The sequence below is a fragment of the Malus sylvestris genome, chromosome 14 (assembly GCF_916048215.2).
Source record: "Malus sylvestris chromosome 14, drMalSylv7.2, whole genome shotgun sequence".
NCBI classification, from domain to species: domain Eukaryota; kingdom Viridiplantae; phylum Streptophyta; class Magnoliopsida; order Rosales; family Rosaceae; genus Malus; species Malus sylvestris.
The window spans coordinates 24,555,614-24,582,206 of record NC_062273.1 but is presented as its reverse complement, the minus strand read 5'-3'; the positions used below and the strand labels follow the sequence as shown (position 1 = coordinate 24,582,206).

The 26,593-nt window shown below is 37.3% G+C and overlaps 2 protein-coding genes and 1 pseudogene across 2 annotated transcripts; 1 reads left to right on the top strand and 2 right to left on the bottom strand.

Annotated features, from left to right (window-relative positions):
* Positions 1-2,354: 2,354 nt before the first annotated feature.
* Positions 2,355-6,465, bottom strand: LOC126599920 (DEAD-box ATP-dependent RNA helicase 30-like). Its single transcript, XM_050266396.1, has 10 exons — positions 6,280-6,465; positions 5,520-6,136; positions 5,246-5,425; positions 4,989-5,150; positions 4,752-4,906; positions 4,273-4,365; positions 4,078-4,163; positions 3,759-3,985; positions 2,807-3,037; positions 2,355-2,710 (listed from the first exon to the last, which is right to left on the bottom strand). Exons 1-10 carry the CDS (start codon positions 6,333-6,335, stop codon positions 2,604-2,606), a joined length of 1,914 nt encoding a protein of 637 aa, XP_050122353.1. The 5' UTR covers positions 6,336-6,465; the 3' UTR covers positions 2,355-2,603.
* Positions 6,466-16,177: 9,712 nt separating this feature from the next.
* Positions 16,178-17,295, bottom strand: LOC126600649 (uncharacterized). The gene is made up of 2 exons (XM_050267249.1): positions 16,704-17,295; positions 16,178-16,287 (listed from the first exon to the last, which is right to left on the bottom strand). Exons 1-2 carry the CDS (start codon positions 17,011-17,013, stop codon positions 16,262-16,264), a joined length of 336 nt encoding a protein of 111 aa, XP_050123206.1. The 5' UTR covers positions 17,014-17,295; the 3' UTR covers positions 16,178-16,261.
* Positions 17,296-22,510: 5,215 nt separating this feature from the next.
* On the top strand, positions 22,511-26,257 carry LOC126599139 (ferric reduction oxidase 8, mitochondrial-like; annotated as a pseudogene).
* The last annotated feature ends 336 nt before the right edge of the window (positions 26,258-26,593 follow it).

The following is a 26,593-nucleotide window of genomic DNA, read 5'->3' as shown; positions in this document are numbered from 1 at the left end:
GTTTTCCTGAAAATATAATTATATTTATGTGTAATATATATATATATATGTATGTATGTATATTCTAACAAAACAATATTAGTTCGTCGTCTATATATTGTAGAGATTTTTATGCTATTGATGATGTTAAAACGATTTTTTTTAGTACGTTAACTTACTTATTACAAAGATAAATTGAATCAATATTGAAATAATGATCAACGGTTCAAGGTATAAAAAACAAGTATGTACTCCCTACGTTAAACACTGAAAAAAAAACCCGAAGATTTGACATTACATACAGATTTGAGAGGTAATTTTGAAGAAAACAAGGACATTTTGATTAGTTTAGAAATCAACTCTAGCTATAGTTGTAGTGTTTATACAACCACAAAACCTTACCTACCCGTAACTGTCTCCTTATCAAACAAGTAGCTAGCTTGCTTAGGTAGTTGTCGTCTTTCTTCCACACTTTGTGGTGAGAACCGGCCTATAAATTTTCTCTTCTTGTACGTCCTTGTCCTTCCTAATTTTCAACCTTGAAAATTAAACCAGACCCCCCCCCCCCCGGCGCGTCACCAGGCTTAAGCACGCGTACGTATCACCAGGTTTATATGGTTTACACGTATATTCGGTCACACTTAAGACGCTGTTTGATCACCAATTTATTTTTTTATTTTGGTTTCAATTTTTTATTTAACTTGAAAACTAGAAATAGTTATTAAACGGATTTTTAGTTTTCAATTTTCCGAAATAGTAATCAGACAAACTATAAGGTTTTGCCACCTGCAGACTTGAAGGAATTACAAAAGCATACAATTCTGCGGCAAGAATAATAATTTATGTACTGATATACATCTACCGACGACCAGAGTTTTGACCCTTTTTATTCAACATTTAAAGGTCTACAAAACGAAACAAAACGCATGGCGCTAGGAAAGAAATACGAAAAAACATATACAATACGTGATGATGAGAGGTGCTTACACGTACGTACATATACACCCGGTAACACCAGAGTTAATGCTACGAATACCTGGGAAGAAAACAAGAAAATTGCAGAGTTGTCATGTACAACCAGCATATACGTGATCCAGACTACGCAGCAGTCAACTTGCGCGCCTATTTTTTCATTTTCTGTGTTGAAATGTGGAACCCCCACCCCCCACGTACGTCCAATTAACGCCAGATAATTAGAACTGGACTTGCTCAGGAGGGGACTGTGGACCCCATGAAAGCGCAAGCACTCATAATTCGCTTCAATAATTCAACACCGGCCACCAAAATCAAACCCTAAAGTAGAACTTGAAACAAGTCTCTTTTTGGATCCACAACATTTTGTTGGACCAAAACTTAATTTCTGAGAAGGTGTTTTTCTGCGGTGCTAGGGGAGTACTAGATATTTCGAGTTTTTAACCGTTAAATTTATGGTTAAAACAAAAATATTAAGATCTAACAGTTAAAAAGTTCGAAATGCGGTATCTAACAGTTAAATTTCTAGTATCCCTACTTTGGGTGCAAGAACCATCAAACTCATTTTGGTGAGAAACCTCAAGAGGGAATAATGATTTTATCCTTGTAGTTCGTGCAAAGTTTCACTTGGTATTATAGTTTCAGTTGTCACAATTTAAAGGAGGCAGATTGTTTGTCCTCCTGTTTGATGTCCTTCTCATCCTCTTCTATTTTGTGCGGTTACGGTTAAATCACGTCAACATTTTATATTAATTTTTTATAGAAATAATAAGACAAAAAAAATAAGAATATAAAATGTTAACGTGGTTTAACCGTGACCGCACAAATAGAAGGGGATGGGAAGGGCACTCAAACAGGAGGATAGACAATTTGCCTCCCAACTTAAAACCTTGTGAAAAATAGGAGAGAAACTATTATCAAAACCAAACATGCCACATGGCAAGCATCCAACGATTAATTTGTTCAATTTATGAGCACGCGATAAGCATCCACTGGACCTTATCACTACTATTTACGATGCACATCCTTTAACAAAGACACAACTTTAGTTCAGACGTAGCCTTAGATCCTGATATTCTAGCCTTTACTCTTGATATTCATGTTTTTCTTTTAGTACATCGATATTTTTCTATTAAGAAAAAGATGAGTTCGGTTAAGTCTTACAATAGACAACCTAATTTGATATCGAGTTTGTTATCTACTACATTCGAACATAAGACATCTTATTTCAAAATGAAAAATTACCATTAGACCGCAATACTAAATGACAATATTCACATTTAAATTTGGATTACTTTTCTGCTATCGTTCGTCCATAGGATGTTTAAGAAGCATCTTATTAAATAAATAAAAAATTGATACACGTTGAAATTGCAACAAAAAGTAAATTCTGCATAATGAAGTCAGCATAATAATAATTCAATTCTTTGCTCATAACTCGTCCCCAATTGTCTTCCAACTCGGTCCCTGTTATGTTCTCTCCGCAGAGAAAGCAACAGGTAAACATAAACAGCTATTTGGTATTGCATCACAAATCAATTATATCATTAGGGCAACCCTACAAAAATAGCAAGTTTTCGACACAACCTTCTTTCTTTCAACGTTTCAAAACTAAACATAAATTAGCCAGGTGAGTTGTGACACTACACAAACTACCAAGGTCTCTTGTAACCGATAGGAACGGTATTTGAACCAGAAATCATGCCCCGGTTCCCAAATCCTCCTCCTCGTCCTCTATTGCGGAAGTTCCCTCCGGATCCTGATGAAAAACCGAAAATAAAAAACAGCATTGTTCACCATCCCATAAAACTATGCATGCATATGACACCGTATTCAAAGAGGAAACCGAGCCTACCTCCGAAACTACCACTTGATCGGGCCATTGCAGCCAATGCGGGGCTCACAACCTGACCTGCATCTTGAAGGATCTTAATTAGATCCCTAGCGAATTTTGCGTTTGCGTGCGTGAAAAAGGTTAAAGCAGTTCCTGTTGCTCCTGCACGTCCAGTTCTTCCAATCCTGTGGACATAATCCTCAAGGCTTGATGGAAAATCATAATTGATCACACATTTTATGTCCTTCACATCTACAACAAAACAAAGCATAAGTTAGGTAAACGGTACGCAAACAACAAAACACGGAGAAAACTGCGAACAACCTTATCCCTGCACCCCTGAGATCTCAAGATCAAACTAAAGACAACACATTCATCATGTAAATGTGCCCACCTTAACCTAGCAGGGATAAGGAGCAGCTTCACCACAACCACCACTTCCCATATCCAATCAAATGAACAAGCATGCGTGAGTCAACCGGGCTGCGAGGATACCCAGCTCCGTAACCGTGGATGGGCGACAATGATTTCAACCATGTTACTTAGACACTTGAAAGGAGAAGCCAAACCATTTCAGGCACCTCTAGTACAAATAATTGAGAACTTTCCTTACAGAGAGCCGTATGAATTATCAAATGCCCCATGTATATAAAAAATAGACTTTCCAGACCAATGGAAGATACGGGCTTGCATTGTACAACGGCATACCACCCAGACTTAGGAAGTTAACCCGAGTCATACCAGTGAAACCTTGCTCCTTGTGTCCATGTAACATGAAATTCAAATAAGGTAAGCACCCAGAGAGTTATCACAGGGGGCATTAAACTGGTAAGAGTTATCACATGTGATGGCACCTGCCCTTCGCACCCAAACCACAAATTATATTCTCAGGAACTGGACAGCAGCCGGCCGACTCGTAATATTTCAAATTCAAGACCTAAACACCAAGGTTTCTAGCACACAATGATCCTACCAAGACCCCGCGCAGCCACATCGGTGGCAGTCATTATTGGGTTCCTGCCACTTTTAAACTCAGCCAAGACCCAGTCCCTTTCAGTCTGGTTTTTATCACCATGGATGGATAGAGCTGGCCATCCATCCATCCTCAATTGTTTAGTAACGTAGTCACATCCCTTTTTCGTCTCCACAAATATCAGAATTCTGCTCCCAACCATTGCTTCTTTGAGCAATTTGATCAGCCTGCCGACAAAACAATTTGAAGTACTTAGTATGAGAGCAAAAAAAAAATTCAACCTTATCATGTAACCAGATGTCAAGCACAAGAGACAGACCTATTGTATTTCTCCACCTCCGTCACAACTTCAACAACTTGGTTTATGGATTGGTTTGCTTTAAGGCTTGCTGATCCAATGATTACCTAAACATAAAGAATTGATATAAAGTTATATCACACTTTATTTCACATAGACACACATCTGCACAACCAAGCTGAATATCAATATATCATACTGATATGGTTAAATCACCTTATATGGGTTACGTAAAAACTGCCTTGCTAAACTTTCAACCTCCCTTGGCCACGTGGCACTCCAATACAATGTCTGCCGATCTGGTCGGGTCTGCAAGAAAACTAACTTAATCAAACGCAATTCCTAAGTTTCAAACAGCACTACAAGTGTGTACATTTGTTGCCAAATTCATTTATACATAAAAATCGGGTCGGCAGAAACATAAAGGCTAACTAAAGAGCAGCTCTGCAAAGTCCCTCATGCAACAAAAGTTCATGTGCTCAAGCACATTAGAAACATCATAGATTCATAGAATATTTGACAAATTTGCATAACAAATATTCTAAAGCAGTTATGTGTTGTATTTAAATACTAATATTATTGTTTAAAAAAAAATACTAATATTATTGTTAGGCTGTTAGCTGTTTGACCAAACAAAAAATATAACTTTCAGCTGATTAGTGGTGAAGCAACCGAAATGATAAAACTTAACATACTTGGGAAACAATTTTCCTTATCTGTGGCTCAAATCCCATGTCCAACATCCTATCAGCCTCATCTAAAACTAGATAAGTGACTCTTCGCAAATTTGTATGCTGAGCTTCCAACATATCTATCAGTCGGCCAGGCGTAGCTATAACAATCTCAACCCCTGCCACATGGAAGAAATTAGGACATTACTATATGTAGGGTCCTATATATTAACTGCTAAATGAACATAAGCTAATACATACCTCTTTTAAGGTCGCGTATTTGGGGTCCTTTTGGAGCACCGCCATAAATGCAAGTACTCCTAATATTGGAACGTAAGCCAAATTTTAAAGCTTCTTCTTGAATTTGAACTGCCAATTCTCGAGTAGGTGCTAATACTAATGCAATAGGACCTTCTCCCTGAGCTGAAGTTTATGGCAAAAGAATAACCAAATTCAGGGTCAACTGCTAGGAAACAAATAATCGTAACTTAAAAACAGGAATGGTAACCAATACTGACCTAACCGAGGCTGCGCACTAATGTGTACCAAAGCAGGCAGCAGATACGACAAAGTCTTACCAGAACCAGTCTCAGCGATGCCAATTAAATCTCTACCCTTTAATGCCATTGGCCATCCTTGAGCCTGAATTGGTGTTGGTTCAACAAAACCCAATTTTGCAATCGCCTCGAGGCAGTAATCTAACACATAACATTACACCAAAATAAGCTACTAGCACAAAAAGAAAACTTTATAAGAAAACAAATACTGTAGCATTCATCAGCAAGGAAATACCAGGGAAATTCGCATCCTCAAACATCTGAATCGGCTTTGGGATGTCATGCCCTTCAACAGTAATCTCCCGCCTAGTACGATACACCATAACATCATGCTCTGACATTGCCCTCACTGAAGGACTTTCAGCATAGAAATTCTTTTCAAAAGGTACCAAGGTCCCAAAATCTTGCTTGGGAAGCATAATATTATCCAAGTCTCCTCTTGACGAGCCACCATGCCTACCTCCTCTTCCACCAACTCCACGCCCACCGCCGAAACCCGCACCTCCACCACGACTACCACCGAAGCTCCTACCGCCACCACGGCCTCCATCAAAACCCCTGCCACCGCCACCAAATCTCCCAACACTACCACCACGACCCCTTCCACCACCAACATGTCCATTCGACGCTCTTCCACCAAAGCTCCCATTACCACCACCTCGACCGATATTGAACCGCTCGGAAGGGGGCTGGAACGGCGGGTACCCATTAAAGTCTCCTGGACCCTGTGCCGGTCCACCCACCCTTGCCGAATACGGAGCAACCGGAGGCGATGGGCCCCCATACGGAGCGGGCCCACCTCCACGGCCATAAGCGGTGCCACCAGCCGCAGGCGCTGGACCCATTAGGTCACTGCAAATTCACAATTACATAAAACCAAACACAAATGAAGAAACATTAAAACAAAGAATTGAATCGAAATTGGGAAAAAGTTAGAAGCAGCGATCTGAATCGGAAAGCAATCGACTTTGGGGGTAATTGTAATTACTAATTACCTTCGGCGCTCACGGTAGGAGTTGACGTCGGCGTGTCGGTTGTCGTAGGCGTACATCAATGATGGAATTGCAGAGGTTGGATTGCAGCTCTAGGGTTTCTGATCTGTTAGGGTTTCTGAGAGCACAAAACCGGAAGGGAGAAGAAAACCTAAAAACGAGCCAAATTGGATTTTGGATTTGAGTTTCCTTCTCCCTGCTTTTATTATGGTCTTGTCGGAGGGAAATTTGATATTATCAAGTACACGTGGCGGTTTAGATACCGTCTTACAGCGATGCTCACCTAAAAGAAGCATTAACACACTTATTACATGCTCGTTTGGATGCACTTTTAAAATGACCGAAAGCATTTTTAGATAAAATATTTTTGGGTTCCAAAAGCACTTTAAGTGCTTTCTACAAGAAGCACCAGTTATGTGATTTTTCCATGAAGCACTTTAAGTGATTTTTAAGAATTTACTAGCATTTTTACTAAAGATTATTTCTAAAAATATTTTCACCAAAAATATTTTCAGTCATTTTAAAAGCACGTCCAAACAAGCTCTACTACTTTAGTAATATTCATGTTCACTTGTAAGTGAAAGATCTTATGTTTGATTCTCACCAAAGATAAATTTGAAACACATTATTGCTAGTCCATTATGAGACTAAGCTCACCCCATCCTCCTAGTGTTGATAATATCGTTTATTCAAGAAAAAAAAATTAACTTGTCGTAGATGTCGCCACTTAGTACTGTGGTCTAGTGGTATTTATCCTCACTTCAGAGTGATAGGTCTTAAGTTCTATTCTCGACAAAAGTGAATTTGAACCACATTATGCTAGCTCATTGTGAGGCTAATCCCACCCCTCCCCTTTAGTAGAATTAATATCGTTTGTTAAAAAAAATACTTATCGCAAGTTTGTCTGGCCTCTTTGGTTACGATTAGTAAAGTGTAAAGATTGACTTGGTTATTGTCTCAGTCGTTATTTAAAAATAGATTTTTCAGTGTGCCAAAAACACGGCTACACCAAATTTCCTTGTGTTGTGAATATGGAAATGGATCATCTCCATATCCATTCCTCCTAATCCACCAAATTAGGAGATCCATGTCCTTGAAATTTGATCTAACAGCTGAAGTTATTATAACTTTTAAAGTGGACCCCTGTTTGTACCAATTGGATCAAATTTCAACGGTACGAATTCTTTGATTTGATGGATTAGGAGTAAAGGATCCGGAGAGGATCCCTTTCCTGTGAATATAATCCCCTCAAACAAAAGCATTAAGGGAAAGAGAAAGTTTGCATATTAGGCTTAAAAAGGATGCTGCTTGCATGTCAAACCCGAGAGAAGATCCTCGTGAGGATCCTGAGGATTCTCCAATTATATCCGTTCATCGTACATTGTGCGGTTATTTTTTGTCAGGTACTGTTTATATTCAATTTTAAATATAAAAAAATTTATAATAATTTCTAATCACACGATGTACTATGAACGAATGTGTCGCAGCAAAAGAGAGACTAAACTGTAATTCTAATTCAAGATATTATGAGCTAACAAACATCTTGAAAGTAAGTATGGGTGATTAAACTTTGAATTCACCATATATCATTGTTTTTGGACGGTAAAGATGGAATCAATATTTCATGATACTTGGATATATATATATAAAATATATGAGCTAAGTTCACATTTATTCTGCAAGTTGTGTCATTTCAACTTCTTTCATCAACTATATAATGTATAAAAGGAAAGGTTTAGTATATTTCATCTCTTCCTTTAAACAACCAACAACCAATGTGCGTATGATTTGTATACAATGGATTGCTACTCCATTTTCAGATAGTGGATTGCTACTCCATTTTCAGATAGTTGATTGAAATATTGAAGGAAACTAAAAAGTTAACTACGTTATTTGATATATTTCTATGCTCCTTAATTAGAATGCAATGTGACTTCTGGTTTGAAACATATGGCATCACTTCTTATGAAATTTCAATTTTGCGTCAGGGCTTCACAATGACAATGGTTTGAACTTGGACTCTTTTGGTTTGCTGATCTTTTAGAACAACGCAATTGCTAGAGAAACCGTAGTAGCCGCTCTCTACAACCCATATCCCAAAAACCCAAATTTGAAAACGGTTGTCCGTGTTGAAGATTAAGGATCTGTAAAGAAATCAAGACTCTAGAGAGAATTTAGAGAGAGAGAGAATCTACAGAGAGATTGTGTTTGTTGAGGAATGATTCTCATTAATTGATATACCAAGTACAGAGTGTATATATACATAAATACTCAATAATACTGACTAAGCATTTTTACACAACTAACTCTTTCCAAAACTTAACAATTAAGCTACGTATCTAGGTATTATTCTGATGCATAGTACTCATGGTTAGTAAGTGGTTCTTCAATATCCTTAACACACCCCCTCAAGCTGAAGGGAGGAGAGTAAACTGAAAGCTTGTGACTAAGAGTAGCAAATCTGTCTGCAAGTAAGGATTTAGTAAAAATATCAACAATTTGTAATAGAGTAGCAACATGATGAATATTGATATGACCTTGAAGAACCATCTCTTGGATGTAATGATAATCAATCTCGACATGCTTTATGCGAGCATGAAAAACTGGGTTCTTAGCTAATGCAATAGAACTTTGATTATCATAACAAATCACAGGAGTTTGAAGAAGAGGAAAAGAAATATCCTGCAATATTTTGCACACCCAAGTGAGTTCTACAACAGTATTGGCTAAAGACCGATACTCTGCTTCAGTAGAGGACCTTGCCACATTGGTTTGTTTCTTGGCACTCCAAGAAATCTAATTAGGACCCAAGAAAACACAATAGCCACTAGTAGATCTTCTGTCTACTGGACAACCTGACCAATCAGCATCAGACCAAGCTGTGAGAAACTATTTTCCTGGTTTGAACCATAAACCTGAGTCAATAGTACCCTTTAGATATCTTAAGATCCTCTTGACAACATGTAGATGTATAGTTATAGGAGCATGCATGTGCTGGCAAACCTGATTCACTGCAAAAGCCAGATCAGCCCTTGTCCAGGTCAAGTATTGAAGTGCACCAACAGTTGACCTATAAGATATAGGATCTGAAAGAATAGAGCCAGAATGATCCAACTTGGTTGAACCCACTAGAGTATAATAGGGTTTGACACCAAGCATGTATGTTTTCTTAAGCAAATCCAAGACATATTTGGATTGATTTAGAAAGAGACCTGTAGAAGATATGTGAACTTCAATGCCTAGAAAATAATGAATATCTCCCAAATCTTTGACATGAAACAAAATTTCAACTTGGAAATTATGGACTGACAAACAATAATAGAGCTCCCAGTTATGATGATATCATCCACATAAACTAGGATAAATGTAATAATATAATTTCTCTTGATGAAGAGACTAGTATCAGAGGAGGAAGAGGTGAATCCTAATGAGAGAATAGCACTATAAAATGATTCATACCAGGCCCTGGGTGCCTGTTTTAGACCATAGAGTGATCGTTTCAGTTTACAAACATGACGAGGTTTAGTTTGATTAATAAACCCAGGAGGTTACACCATGTATACATCCTCTTTGAGATAGCCATGAAGAAAGACATTGCTTACATCCAACTGATGAACAAACCAATTATATGTAACTGCAATAGAGAGAAGAATCCGAATTGTGGTAGGTTTAGCTACTGGGCTAAAAGTCTCACTGAAATCAAGACCTTCTTGTTGGTGAAAACCCTTGGCTACAAGCCTAACTTTGTAGCTCTCTATAGAACCGTCAACTTTGTGTTTGAGTTTGAACACCCATTTGCAGCCTACCAAATTATATTGAGGATTGGGCAATACTAGATCCCAAGTACCTGTGGACTACAGAGCTTGATACTCATCTTTCATTGCTGCCAACCAGTTTGAGTTTTTAGATGCTTGCAAATAAGTGGTTAGGGTAGGAGGAATAACAGTGAGAGAATCAACAATGGAAGAGAAATGATGTTTAGTTGCAGTGAACATTTTAGGCTTGTGTATACCAGTCTTAACCCTTGTAACCATGGGATGATTATTAACTAGAATAGAAACTGAAGTAACATTTTCTATAGGCTGAGGAATGGATGCTAGATGAGGATAAGGAGCAGTAGTAGAAGAGACTGTAGTAAGAGATGCAGTTGGTAAATCTGATGCAATAGATAAGTCTAAGACATTAAGGAAATTAGACGTAGAAGGAAATGGTATGGTGAATGAAAGAGGAGAAGTTGAAGGTGTAGTAGGTGATATTGGGGAAGTGGTAGGGGAAAAATTGAGTTGCTTGAAAGGGAAATAAGCTTCATCAAATACAACATGTCTTGAAATATACAACTTGTTGGTAACTAGATCTAGGCATCTATACCCACTGTGATTCAAGCTATACCCCAAAAATACACAGAGCTTACTCTTGGTGTCCAGTTTGTTAGAATTATAGGGTTGCAACCAAGGATAACAAGCACAACCAAAGGTCTTCAAAGTGTGATACTTAGGTGCAGCGTTGAACAATAACTCTCAGGGACAAGAGGAAGACTGAGATGGCAGCCTATTAATGAGATATACTGAAGTTTGAAATGCTTCTACCCAAAACTTGGAAGGCAAACCACTATGAGATAACAGAGTCTTACCCATTTCAACAACATGCATGTGTTTTCCTTCTGCACACTCATTCTGCTCTAGAGTGTGAGGACAACTCAATTGATGTATTATACCTTGAGCATTAAGAAAATCTTGGAAAACAAAACTGAGAAACTCACCCCCTGAATCAAATCTCAGGCACTAAATCTTACTACCAAACCAATTCTAAACCTTCAAAACAAAAATTTTAAGAACAGAACAAACATCAGACTTGAAATGCAAATGATATAACCAACTATATTTGGTGAAATCATCAACGAGGATGAGATAGTATTTATATCAAGTACAAGAAGGAGTGGAGGAAAGACCCCATACATCAACATAAATGATATGAAATGGCCTAGTGGAGGTACACGGCAAAGTAGAAAATAGAAGTCTAAAGGCCTTCCCCAATTGACAATCAGAACAAAATGATTGTTTAAGTACTGAACCAACAACAAGTAGTTTACTTTTATTGACAACCTTATTTAAAACTACACTTGAAGAATTTCCAAGCCTTTTGTGCCATATATGGATGTCTGCTTTAGCTATCATGAGTGCATGAGGGGAAATGGCAATACCAGATACGTCATTAGATGCATTCCAATAGAAAGGATAGAGACCTCCTTCACTAGGGCCCTGGAAAAGCATCCTCCTAGTTCTTAGGTCCTTGACATAGAATCCAAAAAGATCAAATGTCAGAGAACACCAATTGTCATGAACAAATCGATATATTGATATCAAGTTATGAGATGCTTTAAGAACTAAAAGAACATCATTTATTTTAAACACAGCATTAGCAGTTCGAATAAGGGCACATCGAGTGTGAAAAATACAAAGACCTTTACCATCACCGACGAATAGTTGTTCATTACCAGTGTATAAAATTGCTGAGTTAAGATATGAAAGATCAGGAGTCACATGATGTGAAGCACCATTATTAGTGAGCCAGTAGCTTGGAGAAAATGAACTAGTCATGTCATACATGCCTACATGAGTGTTATTGAATCCTTAAGATTGCTGAGATGTAAACTAGGAAAGACAACCACAAGATAGGGCAACATAACCATGCTAGTTACACAGTTGACAAGGAAAATGACGTCTAGAGAAAAATGATGATGGTCCTGCTTGATAGTTGTTAGGAGTATAACCAGAGGATGAGGATCGATTCTGATTTGGAGTAGATCCAAGAACACCACCAAAATTGCGTTGGCACCAAAATTACGATTCTGAAACTGTCCTATAAAATTTCCTCGAAAATAATTGGAACCAAAAGGATTTTGTTATGTTATATAAGCATGAAAATGTGTAGATGTGAATGAGGAAAAGGATCGAGTCTTACGTTTCTGGAGAGAAATTTCTTTACTGAGGAGAAGATTGTGAAGTTCATCAGCATTCACATTAGCAGATCGCGTCTTAATTAAATCAACAAATGATTCATACTCATAAGGCAGACCAGACAGAATATAAGCAACAAGATCATACTCAGAAATCAGCTCACCAGCAACGGCCTGTTTATCGGAGATTTCTTTTATGGAATTGAGATAGTCAGTCAACGAAGAGTCACCTTTCTAGATAGTCTGGATCTTGGATCGAAGATTATGGACATGGGTACACGAAGCAACAGCAAAACGATGCTCAAGTGATTGCCAAAGAAATCACGAATCATCCATCTTAATCGTCAATGGAAGAAGATCTTCAGCAAGTGTAGAATTGATCCAAATTGTCAGAATTTGATAGCGTTCACACCAAATTTCATAAGTTGGGTTGAGAATTCGAGAACCAAAAGAATCAGGAACAAATTCTGGTGGACAAAGATATTCGTCATTGATAAGCCGCCCTAAAAGCTTGAATTGTTTTAGAACAGGAATGAACAGACTATGCCAGGTAATGTAATTCTGACGATTGAGTTTAGTAGGAACCATTCCAACAACATTCTGAACCGTAATTGATGCAATTGAAGTGTTTAGAGGATAAGACACCTCGTCATAAGAATTAAGGCCAGAAGAAGTTGCAGGAGAAGGAGAATCAGAGGAAGTCGTCATTGAAGCAGCAAACAATTTGCAAAGAAGAAATAGGTAAGACCTGTTTGGGAAGTAGGAAAGAGCAAGAAAATGCACATAAACAGAAGCAAATGATTGAAGTCATTAGACGACGACGAAGGATACCATGTTGAAGATTAAAAATCTGTAAAGAAATCAAGAATCTAGAGAGAATTGAGAGAGAGAAAGAATCTAGAGAGAGATTGTGTTTGTTGAGGAATGATTCTCATTAACTGATTTACCAAGTACAGAGTGTATGTATACATAAATACTCAATAATGTTGACTAATCATTCTTACATAACTCTTAACAAACCAAAACTTAACAATTAAGCTCAGTATCTAGGTATTATTCTGATGCATTGTGCTCATGATTAGTAGATGGTCCTTCAATATCCTAAACAGTCGGTCCGTTCTTCAGCTTGGTGCCGGTGGCAACCACTCTCTCCCTTCTAAAATCGTTCTTCCATTCATCCCATTCCCCTCCCACCACACTGGTACCACACCCTAACTTTCCCTCCTACCCATGCCTTCACCTCTGCCTCCGCCTCCTTCTTCTTAACTTTCAGCATCTTCTTTCCCGATTTCTTCATTCTCACTAGTCATCCTCTCTTCCCAGCTCACCTACTTCTTTTACCGTTACTTTTATCACAACCACCGCACCATTTCCTCTCCTCCACCCTATGCCTTATTGTTGTCGATGATACATAAGGGTCTGATGAGGGATGGTGGCAGGTTGGGGTTCAGACAAGGATCTCAGATCTGCAGTGCAAATAAGGTTCAATCGGTGTTGAGTTCGTCAAACTCATGTCTTAACCTCCTTGCAAGGTGAAACTTGATTTGTGACTTGATCGTGGTTTTGGTTTGGAATTGTATTTGTTGGTAGGTCATTTACTTGAATCCACCTCTACGCTCTATGGCTTTTGTTTCCATAAACGAATTGCTCTTCTCAACCAAATTTATGGCAGTGCCGACTTAACTAGCCCAATATATGGCAGCTCCACCTTGCTTGGCTCATGGTAGCTGTAGATCTCACTATAAATGGTATGGTCGTCGGTGGTCTTGGTTAAGGTATCCTATTAGCGATGAGATTAGTCAACAGCTGGTCAGGGTATCTCCACATGAATGTATTGATCACTACAATTTTTTCTAGTATTAATATATATATATATATATATATATATATATTTTTTTTTTAAATTAAATGATCTATGGCAATCACCTTTATCACTATATAGATTATTCATTTTCAATTTCAAACGATCAAAAAAGTCAGAAATTAAGAAAAAAATTTACCCATCACCTTTAATGATGATGATGTTCACCATTAGATGAGTTTGATTGAATCTATTTACTGCACAAATTTCAAAATATAAACTAATCAGATGGTACATAATAGGGTAAAGAGCAAAAATGCACTCGAAAAATTAAGCTACAAATGAAATGACATTTCCTAAGCACTAGCAATAATGACAAGAGTATTGTACTAACAAGAAAATTAGTTCATTGACTTAGGAAACTATTATTAACACTCAAAAAATCTCAATCTACCCTTCTCACAAGTGTATTTTTCATTCTAATTATAGAAAGTTTAGAGTGCAAAATAAGATTTTTGAAATGCCAATAACAATTTCCTTGACTTAAGGTCAAATAGTAGAATTTTTTTTTTAATCTTACACAAGAGATTAGTCTAAATTTGAACTCAGGTAAGGATTATGATTTTTCCCTTTTGAACAATGGACAAATAATGCATTTTATTTCATGAGAATAAGTTGTAACGAGTCATAAAATATTTGTTTTGAATTGGTAGGTAGATAGTATTTCGTATGAGTTTCACTTCCTACCCAATCATATATGTCATGATTACTCTTTATACCTATTACATAATATGGAATTCCTTTATAATCTAAATACCAAGTTTAGATTAAACCCCATCCTTTCTTCTCGTAGAATATAGGGTGTTTGATGACAGAGACGACGTTATTTGATTCAATGCTCAGAAATATTGTAATGAGGACTCGAGGTTTTACTTTATTTTTAGTTTGTAAATAAAATATTGGAGGCAACTAAAAACTATAGGATTAAGTTCCTCCATCACTTATTTGCGTTAATTTCAAATTCTAAGTTGATCTCCAATAATTGGCATAAGAGCTTAAATTAAGCCTTAAAAAATCATCTCTAATGGTTGGCCCAAATTGGCAAGCAAACTGAAAAGATAAGTCACATAAGCCTGGTTAGAGTGGTGCTCTGGAGAAAGACACTATGACATCCTTAGGTTGGAGAAAAAATAAACCAAGGAATAAGATGTATTTTTTTCTGTATCTGGGTGTTAGGTCAGCAAGGTTAAAAAATATTTGTTCAACCTTTATTATAAGTATAAACATTAGGAAATAAAATCTTCTAGCTCTAATTTTAAAACATCCTTACCATGCGAGGAGGTTTAAATGAATGTTAGACTTGCAAATTTGAATAAGTTACACCATCTTCAATGGAGAGTTGCTAATGCTGAATTTTGACACCCTACAACGAAATTTTAGCATCTCAAAATCTTTTTCTCCCCCAACCCTATATTAAATGGTGCCAAATAAACAAATTGGGTGTTATGCACATGACACTAGTAACCGAATGACCCCTACCTACTAGTTCAAGAAAGAGATTTTTATGGGTGAGTTTTAGCAGTTTTTTTAGCTCAACCGGTCGCTCCTCTGCTTCTTCTTCTCAACTCAGATTTCATCTGAACCGTATAGACGACTAGTACTGCAAAACGTGATGGCAATATATAGCGTCTATATATATAGAGGAGTGAGAGAAAGAGATTCATTTCTAAATTGTACTTGGCTGGAAAGCATGAAAAAAGAAGGCTTCTTCAAAGTGACGAGTATTTTCCGGCGTTGTTGGACCATTTACTTGCTGATTCACCTCCACCTTCTTTCCTTCATGAACGATGCTAACCTCACAAAAGTCCGGTGCATTGATCTTAACAAATTCTCCTGACAACAATTGTTTTCTCGCTTGTCAACACAACATAGTTTAACCCCATTAATTGAACGGCTAATTCACTCCGCTTTGGATGTAATATATTTACTGAACACATTGTTGATCGCATCTCTCATATGAGTGACACCTACTAATACACATGATTCCCACATGTCTCATCTTTATGAGAAATGCAGTACTCAAGTTTTAATCTCTAAAATTCGTCGCGGAAATGAAATAACTGGCTCATGCTGCTGCGCACCTTGAATGCCTTTTTATTCCTATGACAAGGTGAGTAATGCTAAGAACAGGAATAAGATCAAGAATTAGTTTTGATGTGCAATTGGTCTCAATTAGCATTGTCTCCACCGTTACCTGCAGTCATATTGAAAGCATAAAATTTCATCACCACCAAAACAGCATAAACAACGTAGGGGAGTAAAATCTACACCTTAGCATCATTGCACAAGTTCACGTATTTCTGCAAGAGGTTACTCCTCTTGTTACTCTCTTCATTAACGTATAATCGCACTTGATCTTCGTTTAATTGGCTCGTTGTTAACCTTCCAGCTATCAATATTTTATGACAGGAAAGTACGAGACATTGCTTAGGATTGGTGATCAGGAAAAACAATTGCAGATGTTAAAAAAAAGTCTAAACCCTAATCACTGATCCGAATCCGAAAAAGATATTTGATGAATGCATGAAGTGTTTGATCAGAATCCCATAAATACAGTACACTGATGGGCAGACATGGACAAGAAAAACATTAACAGGCTAACTAGTGTACCGGGTGTAGGGATGTGGCTGATCGGAGGGAAGAAGTGGACAAGAAAAACCCGAGTACTACAAAGGGAAGCAGAATTGTCAAGCGTCCATTTCAGGACATCTGTGTCATCTTTGCCAACTGCAACATAAACATCATTGAGGACTACATCTTTGCTAGTACTTTCTGTGACACTAGTACTCATGCTATCCTCTTCCTGTATCTCCAGATTCACCACAATCTCCGGTGACAATGCGCCTGCTTTAATGTAAGTCTTGTAAAAATCCTTGGCTTCCACTGGAACAAAATCTTCGTCTTCCATCGAGGCGTACATGACCAGAAGCAGTGAGCACAAAATTGAAAATATTGAGATTGATAGGAAGCGAAAATAACAAGATTGGATGAAAGAAACATGGCAGTTTTATAGTGAAAGAGTCGTTGCTATCAAAGCACCAAAAGAAAAGGGAACAGAAGGGGACGTTCTATTTTGTCAAAGGATATAGCACCATCCCTTTTGCTTAGGTGCCTTTTGGTGCAAAAGAAATCAAACTTTTTCGGTTTGGTTTTCTCCTCCATAGATTCAAGTTTTGGTATTGATCGACCTTGCATTTAGGGAACAGGGTGCATTCTATGTGGCAATGCCTCCTCTTTTAATTGACTTGTTTATGTTATGTCGTGTTTGTGTTAACTCACAGGCTAATCAGCACACAAAATGATAAGTTTATCAAACATAAAACAATATAAAATAGTAATATAATATTACAACAACTCACACCATTCATCATAAAAATTTGAGAAAAGTTGAATTTTTATTAATATAATTTTAAACGAACAATGTTAATTATGTTGGATCTTATATCAGTGTTGTGTTTATGTCACAAATTTTCACCCCTTTGTATAGTGCGTGGATCATGTTTAAAAAAAGAGTTGAATTTGATGACCCCTATAGAGTTAGGCAAAGCAAATAAAGTACTTGCAGAGTTTGATCTTTACTAGAACAACACAGAAAGCTGGTGCCATAGAGGTTAGGAAATCGTTGCAGATTGTTCAACATGCCTCCGTTTTCACGACTCTTTGTCTGGATACATGTTTTTTCACGCACATTTGCGTGCATACAAACAGATCTGGTGTAAAAATTGAATGTGAATTATATAAAATATTAGACCCCTTCAACCTTATATGTGCTACAAAAAATATTACTCGGTTAAAAATGCCATGAACCGCCACAGTTGTAACTCTCTATCATGATTAATATTTTTTACTTGATTTTAGCTGTAAAATTTATATTAGCGCTCAAACATTAAATTGTTAGTTTCTTAAACAATAAAAAAGATTTAAATATGCCCAAAATTGTTAGACATGTCTTGGGAGAGATGCAACCCGATTAAATGAGTCAGTTTTCCTATTAAAAAGAACGCATTAGCAATATGATCACTGAATGTCATTCAAATAACATCTACTTAAATAAAGAGAATATATATATCGTTTTCACTCAAATGAATTAAGCGACTTTAAACCACGTATACGGTTACCATTAGCTGCATTACAAATGAATTTTAACAAATTTGTAATGATTTACACCTCTTCTAGTCATAGGATGCCACACCAAGGTTTTGACAACATTAGTTTAGCAATATTAAGTCCTTGATGAATCAGAACTTGGAAGCTAGAAGTTAATTTGAAAACGATTATTAATAAGTTTAGATACACACCAGAGAATTACAGCTCCAGCAACAAATGGAGTTTGTTCTTATGCTGCTAGGAGGGATTTAAATAAGTTTACATTGGGATTTCCTAAAGTAAGACCAATCTTTATTGTAATTTCAGAACCACAATTTTTTTTTAACAAATGATGTTATCTACACTAATAGGATAGGGGAGTGGGCTAAATCTCACTATGGGCTAGCAATAATGTGGTTCAAATTCGCCTTTGGAAAGAATTGAATCTAAAAATTCTCACTTACAAGTGAAAAGGAATATCACTAAACTGTAGTACTAAATGGCTCAAAACCTTGAACTTTGGATGCGGGAAATAGAAGCCTTTTAAAGTAAATGAGTCAATAAATCCTTTGATACAAGAAAATATAAAATAGTTAGAGTAAATTGCCGTTTGACTCCCTGAACTACCACCCTAGTTGACGTTGACACTCTAAACTATTTTTCTGGTAAATTAACTCCCTGGACTATTTGAAATTAGCTAATTAATCTCTCACTGTCAGATTCGATAAAATTTCATATACTTTGCAGTTAAATACTGGCACGTGATTCACTCTTGAAGGTAAACTCGTCATATTTGATGGTAAATGGATAAAATTTCATCGAATTTGTCGATGAGAGGTTAATTATCTGATTTCAAATAGTTCAGGGATTAACTTACCAAAAAAAGAGTTTAAGGGGTCAATTCCAACTGGTATAATAGTTTAAGGGTCAATTTCAGCTGATATAATAATTTAAGAGGTCAAACGACAGTTTATCCAAAGTAGTTAGATCAGGTACCTAGGCCTGGCTCGGCTGCTTTTAAAACTTCACCAAACTGCTCATCTCACCCTACAATTGAAAATGAAGAAGAAAATTTTGGTAGCATGCCTGATTATGTTTACTCTGGCTGGGCTTAATTAGCTTCAATTTAAGTGAGATAATAATATAAGAATTTCATACTTTTTTAAGTTGCTCTACGAATAAGTGCTAAAGTTAGAGTAAATAAAATGGGATAGTTGACACAAGTCTTATTTTAGAGGACCTGGATTATCTACTCTCCTCATATCATACCCTTCTTATTCTCTCATATTTCTGTGGTCATGGTTAAGTCACGTCAATATTTTATATTGATTTTTTTATAGAAATAATAAGACAAAAAACAATAGGAAAATAAAATGTTAACATGGTTTAACTATGACCACATAAATAAAAGGGGATGAAAAGAGTATGGGATGAGGAGGGCAAACAATCCAGGTCCTATTTTAGACATGTGTCGACATTCGTTTTAAAATGATCAATCTTGTCATTGACATATATAAGGGTCCACTTTGGCATATCTTGACTCTTGAGTAGGGGTGGGTTAAAAAAACCGAAAACCGAAAAAAACCGAGCCGAACACCGAACCGAAGCCGAAAAAAACCGAACCGGAAAAAAAACCGAACCAAACTAAGTGAATCGAACCGAACCGAAATAGGTTGGTTCGGTTTCGGTTTTGATGGTCCAGAAACCGGACTGGACCGAACCGAACCGATTTATATAATTATTTAATATATATTAATTATATAAATCATATATAAATACTCAAAACATAGAGGCAAGGTGTTTCGAACTCCTTACCTCTTTTAAGAGTGTTTGTTTCAGCCAACTTGACAACAGGCTTTCTGTTGCTACAATCGTACTAGTATAATATTTATACTGATTTTGGATCTTTAATTCATTATAAGATTTCCAAACACAAAACCCTAGCCGCCCCATTTACTCTCCCATTTCATCTACTCCTAGTTCTGTCTTCTCAGTCTCTCTCTCTCCCATCGGCGAATTCTCAGCCTCTCTCTCTCTCCCATCGTCAAATTCTCAGCCTTTCTCTCTCCCACAGTGGAGCCATTAACCTTCTCGCGGGTGATTCACTCGATGTGGATGACCCATTTGCGGCGGTGAACCTAGACGACCTTGCCCTCACGGCTCTTGAAGGGCCCGCAAACCACCTGGACCTCGTCTTCCTTATGCACCAGGAACGGATGTCGGAGGAGAGAGGCGTGCTCATCAGCACGCGGCGCACGCTGGATGACACGGTGAAGTGAGTCTTGCAGGCAGTGCAGGTTTGGTTCTGTTTTTGCTTTGTTTTTTCTGAAATTTGCTTATGCATTCACTTTTACTTTGCTTGTTCTTATGGAAGATTAGTATTAGTTCATTTCATACTTTTGTATCCGAATAAACCAACGAGTCCCAATTGTTTATTTTCGAGGTTAATTGATGAATTTTTGAACGAAAATTGGCTGATGTTGTTATTGGATTTGTCTATGTGGTAAAGATCTTTGGTTTTTGGGTCTTTACTCTTTATTAAAACCCTTGGTTCTCGTTTGTTTGGCTGTGTTCGAACAGGTGCGCTGGATGTTGCAATCGGCGAGGCGTCGGTTGGTTGGTGGCGAGGGTTTGTGCTAGTAAGGATGCTAGCCGGCGGGTGCTTCAGTGGAAGCCCAATTTTATTTTTTATTTTCTTGTTTGTATTTTATGGCCTGGGCCTTTACTGTTTGTTGGGTCTTTTGGGCTAATTTGGCAGTCCCCTTTTGGGCTAATTTACCAATATCCAGATTTTAAAAAAAATGGAAAAAACCGAACCGAACTGAAACCGAACTGGAAAAAACCGAAACCGAAAAAAACCGAACCGAAAAAAACCGAAGAAAAACCGAACCGAACTGAACTGAACAGTAACTTCGGTTTGGTTTTCGGTTTCGGCCAAAAACCGAACCGAAATGAACCGAACCCACCCCTACTCTTGAGGTCCAATTTCACATGCCTTGTGGTCTCCTTTGACGTGCATTAAGGTCTCTTTCACTTCCCATGGACGACCTTAACCCTCACCAAGGACATAGGGAAAGTTGTAGCTATCCTTTGAACTTGTTTATTTATTTTACACAAGCGATATTTTATTTTAAATTTAAATATTAAAAAGTGAAATTCAAATTCAAATGCATAACGATAGACACATTCATTGTAATCAATGTAATACATGCGTTTAATATTCGTTTGGAAATATATAAAGTTTTTATGGACTTGATCCACCCCTACTCTTGAGGTCCAATTTCACATGCCTTGTGGTCTCCTTTGACGTGCATTAAGGTCTCTTTCACTTCCCATGGACGACCTTAACCCTCACCAAGGACATAGGGAAAGTTGTAGCTATCCTTTGAACTTGTTTATTTATTTTACACAAGCGATATTTTATTTTAAATTTAAATATTAAAAAGTGAAATTCAAATTCAAATGCATAACGATAGACACATTCATTGTAATCAATGTAATACATGCGTTTAATATTCGTCTGGAAATATATAAAGTTTTTATGGACTTGATCTTGAAGATATAGTGCATGTCGTGCTCTATCGTCGTCATTTTCTTTTAGACAAACACCACGATTTTCATTTAGTTATCTGTTTGGTAACCCTGCACTAATCATGAGCACATACATGCAGGATGATATGCTTTGGATATTATTATCATATACAACTTGAATAATAACTTATATACCATATGGTTAGTGGAGGAATTATTAGATAACGACCACTTAGAGTTGATGTTACATGAAAGTGAACCAAGAATAATGGGGGTTTAAAATATAGGGAACTTTAATGAAAAGCACCCGGCACTGTTCACTTTAACGAAAAATCACATTTTTACACTAAAAAGTCAATCCTGGTACTATTCATTTTACCCTTTATTTTGTCCTTATCATTAAAACTCAAAGTTTTCAAGTCATTTTCATTAGTTTTCCTTAAAATATAAAGTCATGTCGAGCAAATTAAAGTAGCCACAGTGACAGCTTCTAGCTCGATCGATGGAGATTTTACTTTAATCCTACTCTCAGGTCAAAGTTTGACTCTCCTCCTCCTGTTAAAAATAAATTAAATTTATTTGATAAAATATCAATAGATTTCATCCATAAACGGGATGATTAGCCATTAAATTAAACAATTAAGAGAAGAATCAACTGATATAATTAAGAAGAATGTTGGAGGAGAAAAGAGTAATGGGGAAATCACTTTTCGAATTAAGTTGAAAAGGTGGTGGGGTAAACAAGAAATCTTTTTATAATGGTGGAATCAGAAAAATTTGTGCTGCCTCTGGAAACTGACATGGCAAATTCCCCTCTTCTATTTGTTCTCAAGGCACTCACGGTTTTGATATTTGCTGCTTGAATTTCACTTTGGTTCCAGAAACCAACACAGCTATAGACTTAAAAATGGAAGCCAGCTGAAGATGCAGCGAGGAATACAGCGTTTGGATATTATGGTAAGTAATTCAGACTTCAATTGAATAAGGAAATGATAAACAACAACAACAACAAAGTATTTTCCTACTAAATAGGATCGGCTATATTAATTCTAGAACGTCATTGCACTCAGTTTTATGTCATGTCCTCCGTTAGATCCAAGTACTCTAAGTCTTTTCTTAGAGTCTCTTCCAAAGTTTTCCTAGATCTTTCTCTACCCCTTCGGCCCTAGACCTCTGTCCCGTAGCCGCATTTTCTAATCGAAGCTTTAGTAGGCCTTCTTTGCACATGTACAAACCATCATAACCGATTTTCTCTCATTTTTCCTTCAATTTCGGCTACTATTACTTTATCTCGGATATCTTCATTCATAATCTTATCCTTTCTTGTGTGCCCACACATCTATCGAAGCATCCTCATCTCCACTACACTCATTTTATGTACGTGTTGATACTTCACTGCCCAACATTCCGTGCCATACAGCATCGCCGGCCTTATTGTCGTCCTATAAAATTTTCACTTAAGCTTTAGTGGCATACGGCGGTCACACAACATGCCGGATGCACTCTTCCACTTCATCCATCCAGCTTGTATTTTATGGTTGAGATCTCTATCTAATTCTCTGTTCTTTTACCAGATAGATCTTAGGCAGCAAAAGCGGTCGCTCTTTGGTACTTCCTAATATCCGATCCTCACCCCTAACTCATTTTGGCCTCCATAAACACATGCTATTTTTCTCGATCTACACGTCTCTATCTATTTATAGCCATTAGATTGAATGAATCAAACTGAAAGAATGGACAAGATTAAACAAGGTAAGAGAAAAAGGGTACGAGGTTATCTTGAAATAATAGGGTTTAGCTTTCTGCTAATCAAACCTCTTAATCGGGAGAAAGATAAGCAGTTGCTAAATTATTTTCTTGCAGGTCTTAATATGTTGCTGTGGATACATTCCCTCCTATTGCTTTGTTGGATCTCTCTACTTGAATTTGAAGCCTAAGGAGCCAATAAGGAGGTTTAAAATGCATGTCGATCTCAAGATTCCACTTTAACTTACAGTTTTACTTTTGCGTTCATAATTTGGATAACAGAAAGGGAGGGGATGGATTGCTGGTTTCTCAAATCCAGTGGTGGTGAACACCCTTGTTGGTGTTTTATCCACTCTAGAAATGTTAGCAGTGTTCTTGTTCATCCTCGTCTTAGCATGGAATTTTTACGCTCGAATCTTGAATGTTTTCAAGAACTTGAAGCCCTCTAAATCGCTAGCATTGAGTTCGTGAGTTCTTAAACCCGAAAACTTTCTATTTTTGGACACAACAAGAACTTCATCATGTTTCATGCTTCAATTGTGCCTCGTCAGATGGCAACTCAAGTACTTAAAGGTAGCAACCTGGTTCGGTTTGCTAGCAGAAGTTTGTCTCGCTTTTCTTCTCTTCCCCAAAGTAAGAGGGCCTTGTTTCAGGTTCTCGGCATCCAGTTTGAAGCTTCAATGCTATTTTTTGCCACTTTCCATGGTGCAAGCACCCTGTTCATTTGGGGGGTCAGCCACTATACAAGAAGAGGTAAATTTTGTCAATGTTTTAGAGAGAAGGTCCAGCAGTCCACTATTTCAAACACTAATATTATCACCAACTTTTTATGATCTTTTGTTGCTTGCCTGTGGGGGGTTATACATCGGTGTTATTAGTAGTGGAACCACTCATGTACATATGCATTTTAATTGGTCAAACTATCTGATGTGGCTTTTACATTCTTCAATCCCAGGCCTTTTTATGATGTTTTTGGTGCTTCACTGTTTAGTTTTACTGATGTTTTTGGTGTAATTCATCCAACTACAGACATGGAAGTGGCAGAACACCGGGCGGATATAACTTGCCGGGGAGATTTGTCTAGTTACTGGGCTAGTAATTTGGATCACATCACTTCCTCAAATAAGGAGAAAACAGTTTGAGATATTTTACTACACACACCATCTATACGTGGTTTCCTAGTGTTCTTGTTTCATGCTGGAGACCGCCATTTCTACACAATTTTCCCAGGAATTTTTCTTTTTGGCCACGACAAGCTGCTTTGAATCATGCAATCTAAACCCGAGTGCATTCTTTTCGTCCGAAGCTTCCCCTCCAATGCTATAGAGCATATCCTGCCAAAAGATCCAGGTAACTTTTCTCGACTCTGGTCAGAAACCAGAAATTTGCGTAAAAGTTTGGAGTAATCATATGAAACATTCACTTGTAATTACTTGCAGGACTCAAGTATACACCAACAAGTGTTATATTTGTGAAGGTACCAAGTATATCCAAATATCAATGGCACTCATTCAGCATTGTTTCCAGCTCTAGGGTCGATGAGAACACAATGTCGGTTTTAATCAAATCCGAAGGTTCCTGGACTAGTTCTCTCTCAAATATGATCCAAACTAGGCAAGAAACGTATAGCGATCAGTTGAAGTACATACCTATTGCAGTAGAAGGCCCCTATGGACTTGTCTCCATGGACTCCTTAGGGTACATAAAAATTTCACTTTTCATCATGATAGTTTAATTTCTTAAAACTTTCTCATTGATCACCAAATTATAGAAAAAATTTGATTCACACGAATGTGAGATCTTTGTGCAGATATGACAGCCTAATGCTTGTTGCTGGAGGAATTGGGATAACCCCATTTCTGAGCATCTTGCAAGAACTCGCTTCGTTTGAAAACAGTCGGCATACATGTTGTTCTGCCAACAATACAACTTATTATGTTGTGGAGAAGTCCGAAGACATTTGTCTATTAAGCTCAACCTCAAACTTAATCTTCAACCAGCCAGCTGAAAAGTGCCGTCTGAAAGTTTAAATATTTGTGACACGAGAGCAGTATGGTACAACAGTAAGAGAACTACTAAGCGAGTTTTCGCAAGTGAAAACAGTACAGGTTGGTACAAAGTTCTTGAATTATTCAATCAGTGAACTCGAAAGCTCGGCTTGAATGGCTGCCATAGCCGGAATCTCCTCCATCCTGCTTCTGATCTTTCTTACCATTTCCAACCACATTTTTGTTCCCTCTCAAAAAATGGCCTCCAAAGCAACGAAAGAGATCGGCTTATCCTATCTTCTTTCGTTGTAGGAATAACATGCAGCATTTTGATAGCAGATGGAGAAGGATACAGAAATTGATTCCTCCTATCCTCCAAAAACATGGGATAGACTTGGAAAAAATTGTTCAACACAAGCAAGTGATGCAGCTCTTGAGCAACATGAAACCCATTTTGGACGCAGCCCCAACTTTAATGGTACTTTTATTCGTTTACCCTTGTAATCTTTTTGGAACATTACTCGACTCTTTACAATTAAGGTTAAATAGTAATTTACATGTAAACTACATACTGACATATATACTGAATTGATTTATTCAAAACACAAAAAAATGTTTATGCACTCATATCAAACTGTGATTTGTACCCGTTACATATATTTTCCATTTTTAACGGCTTTCTTGTTATGAGTATATATCTTTGCAAAGTTTTCAGATGAGATGGGTGGATCTGATATTGGAGTGATGGTGCGTGGACGTGAGACTATGAAAGAATCAGTTGTAACGGAATGCCGGCAGAAAATGGGTGTGTAGACATCGAAATTTCGTAAATAAATGTTGACCGATAAATCAAAGTGTCAACGCTCATGTATTACATAAATTTTACACGTAGTGTGTGACTCAACGAAAATTGAAATAAGTTGGAAAAGTCATCAAACAGGACACGTGTCAACACCTGGCAGAAACGACTTATTTCATCTGGGATATTATATTCAAAATTAGGCATTGGAAAATTCTATAAATACAAGCCCATTTCATTCATTTAAGGGAACCAATTCATATTACACCTTGAAGCTCTGAAGCTCTGAAACTCCGAAGCTCTCAAGCATCCAGGTTCCCGAAGAATCAAGAAAGCCTTCTTCGTTCATC

Coding starts and splice junctions, on each gene's coding strand:
- LOC126600649 (XM_050267249.1), bottom strand. CDS start 17,013: ATGTACGCCTCGATGGAAGACGAAGATTTTGTTCCAGTGGAAGCCAAG. Junction 16,288..16,703: donor CAGCCACATCCCTACACCCG/GTACACTAGTTA, acceptor ATATGACTGCAG/GTAACGGTGGAGACAATGCT.
- LOC126599920 (XM_050266396.1), bottom strand. CDS start 6,335: ATGTACGCCTACGACAACCGACACGCCGACGTCAACTCCTACCGTGAG. Junction 6,137..6,279: donor TCCTACCGTGAGCGCCGAAG/GTAATTAGTAAT, acceptor GTGAATTTGCAG/TGACCTAATGGGTCCAGCGC. Junction 4,366..4,751: donor TAAGGAAAATTGTTTCCCAA/GTATGTTAAGTT, acceptor GTTTTCTTGCAG/ACCCGACCAGATCGGCAGAC.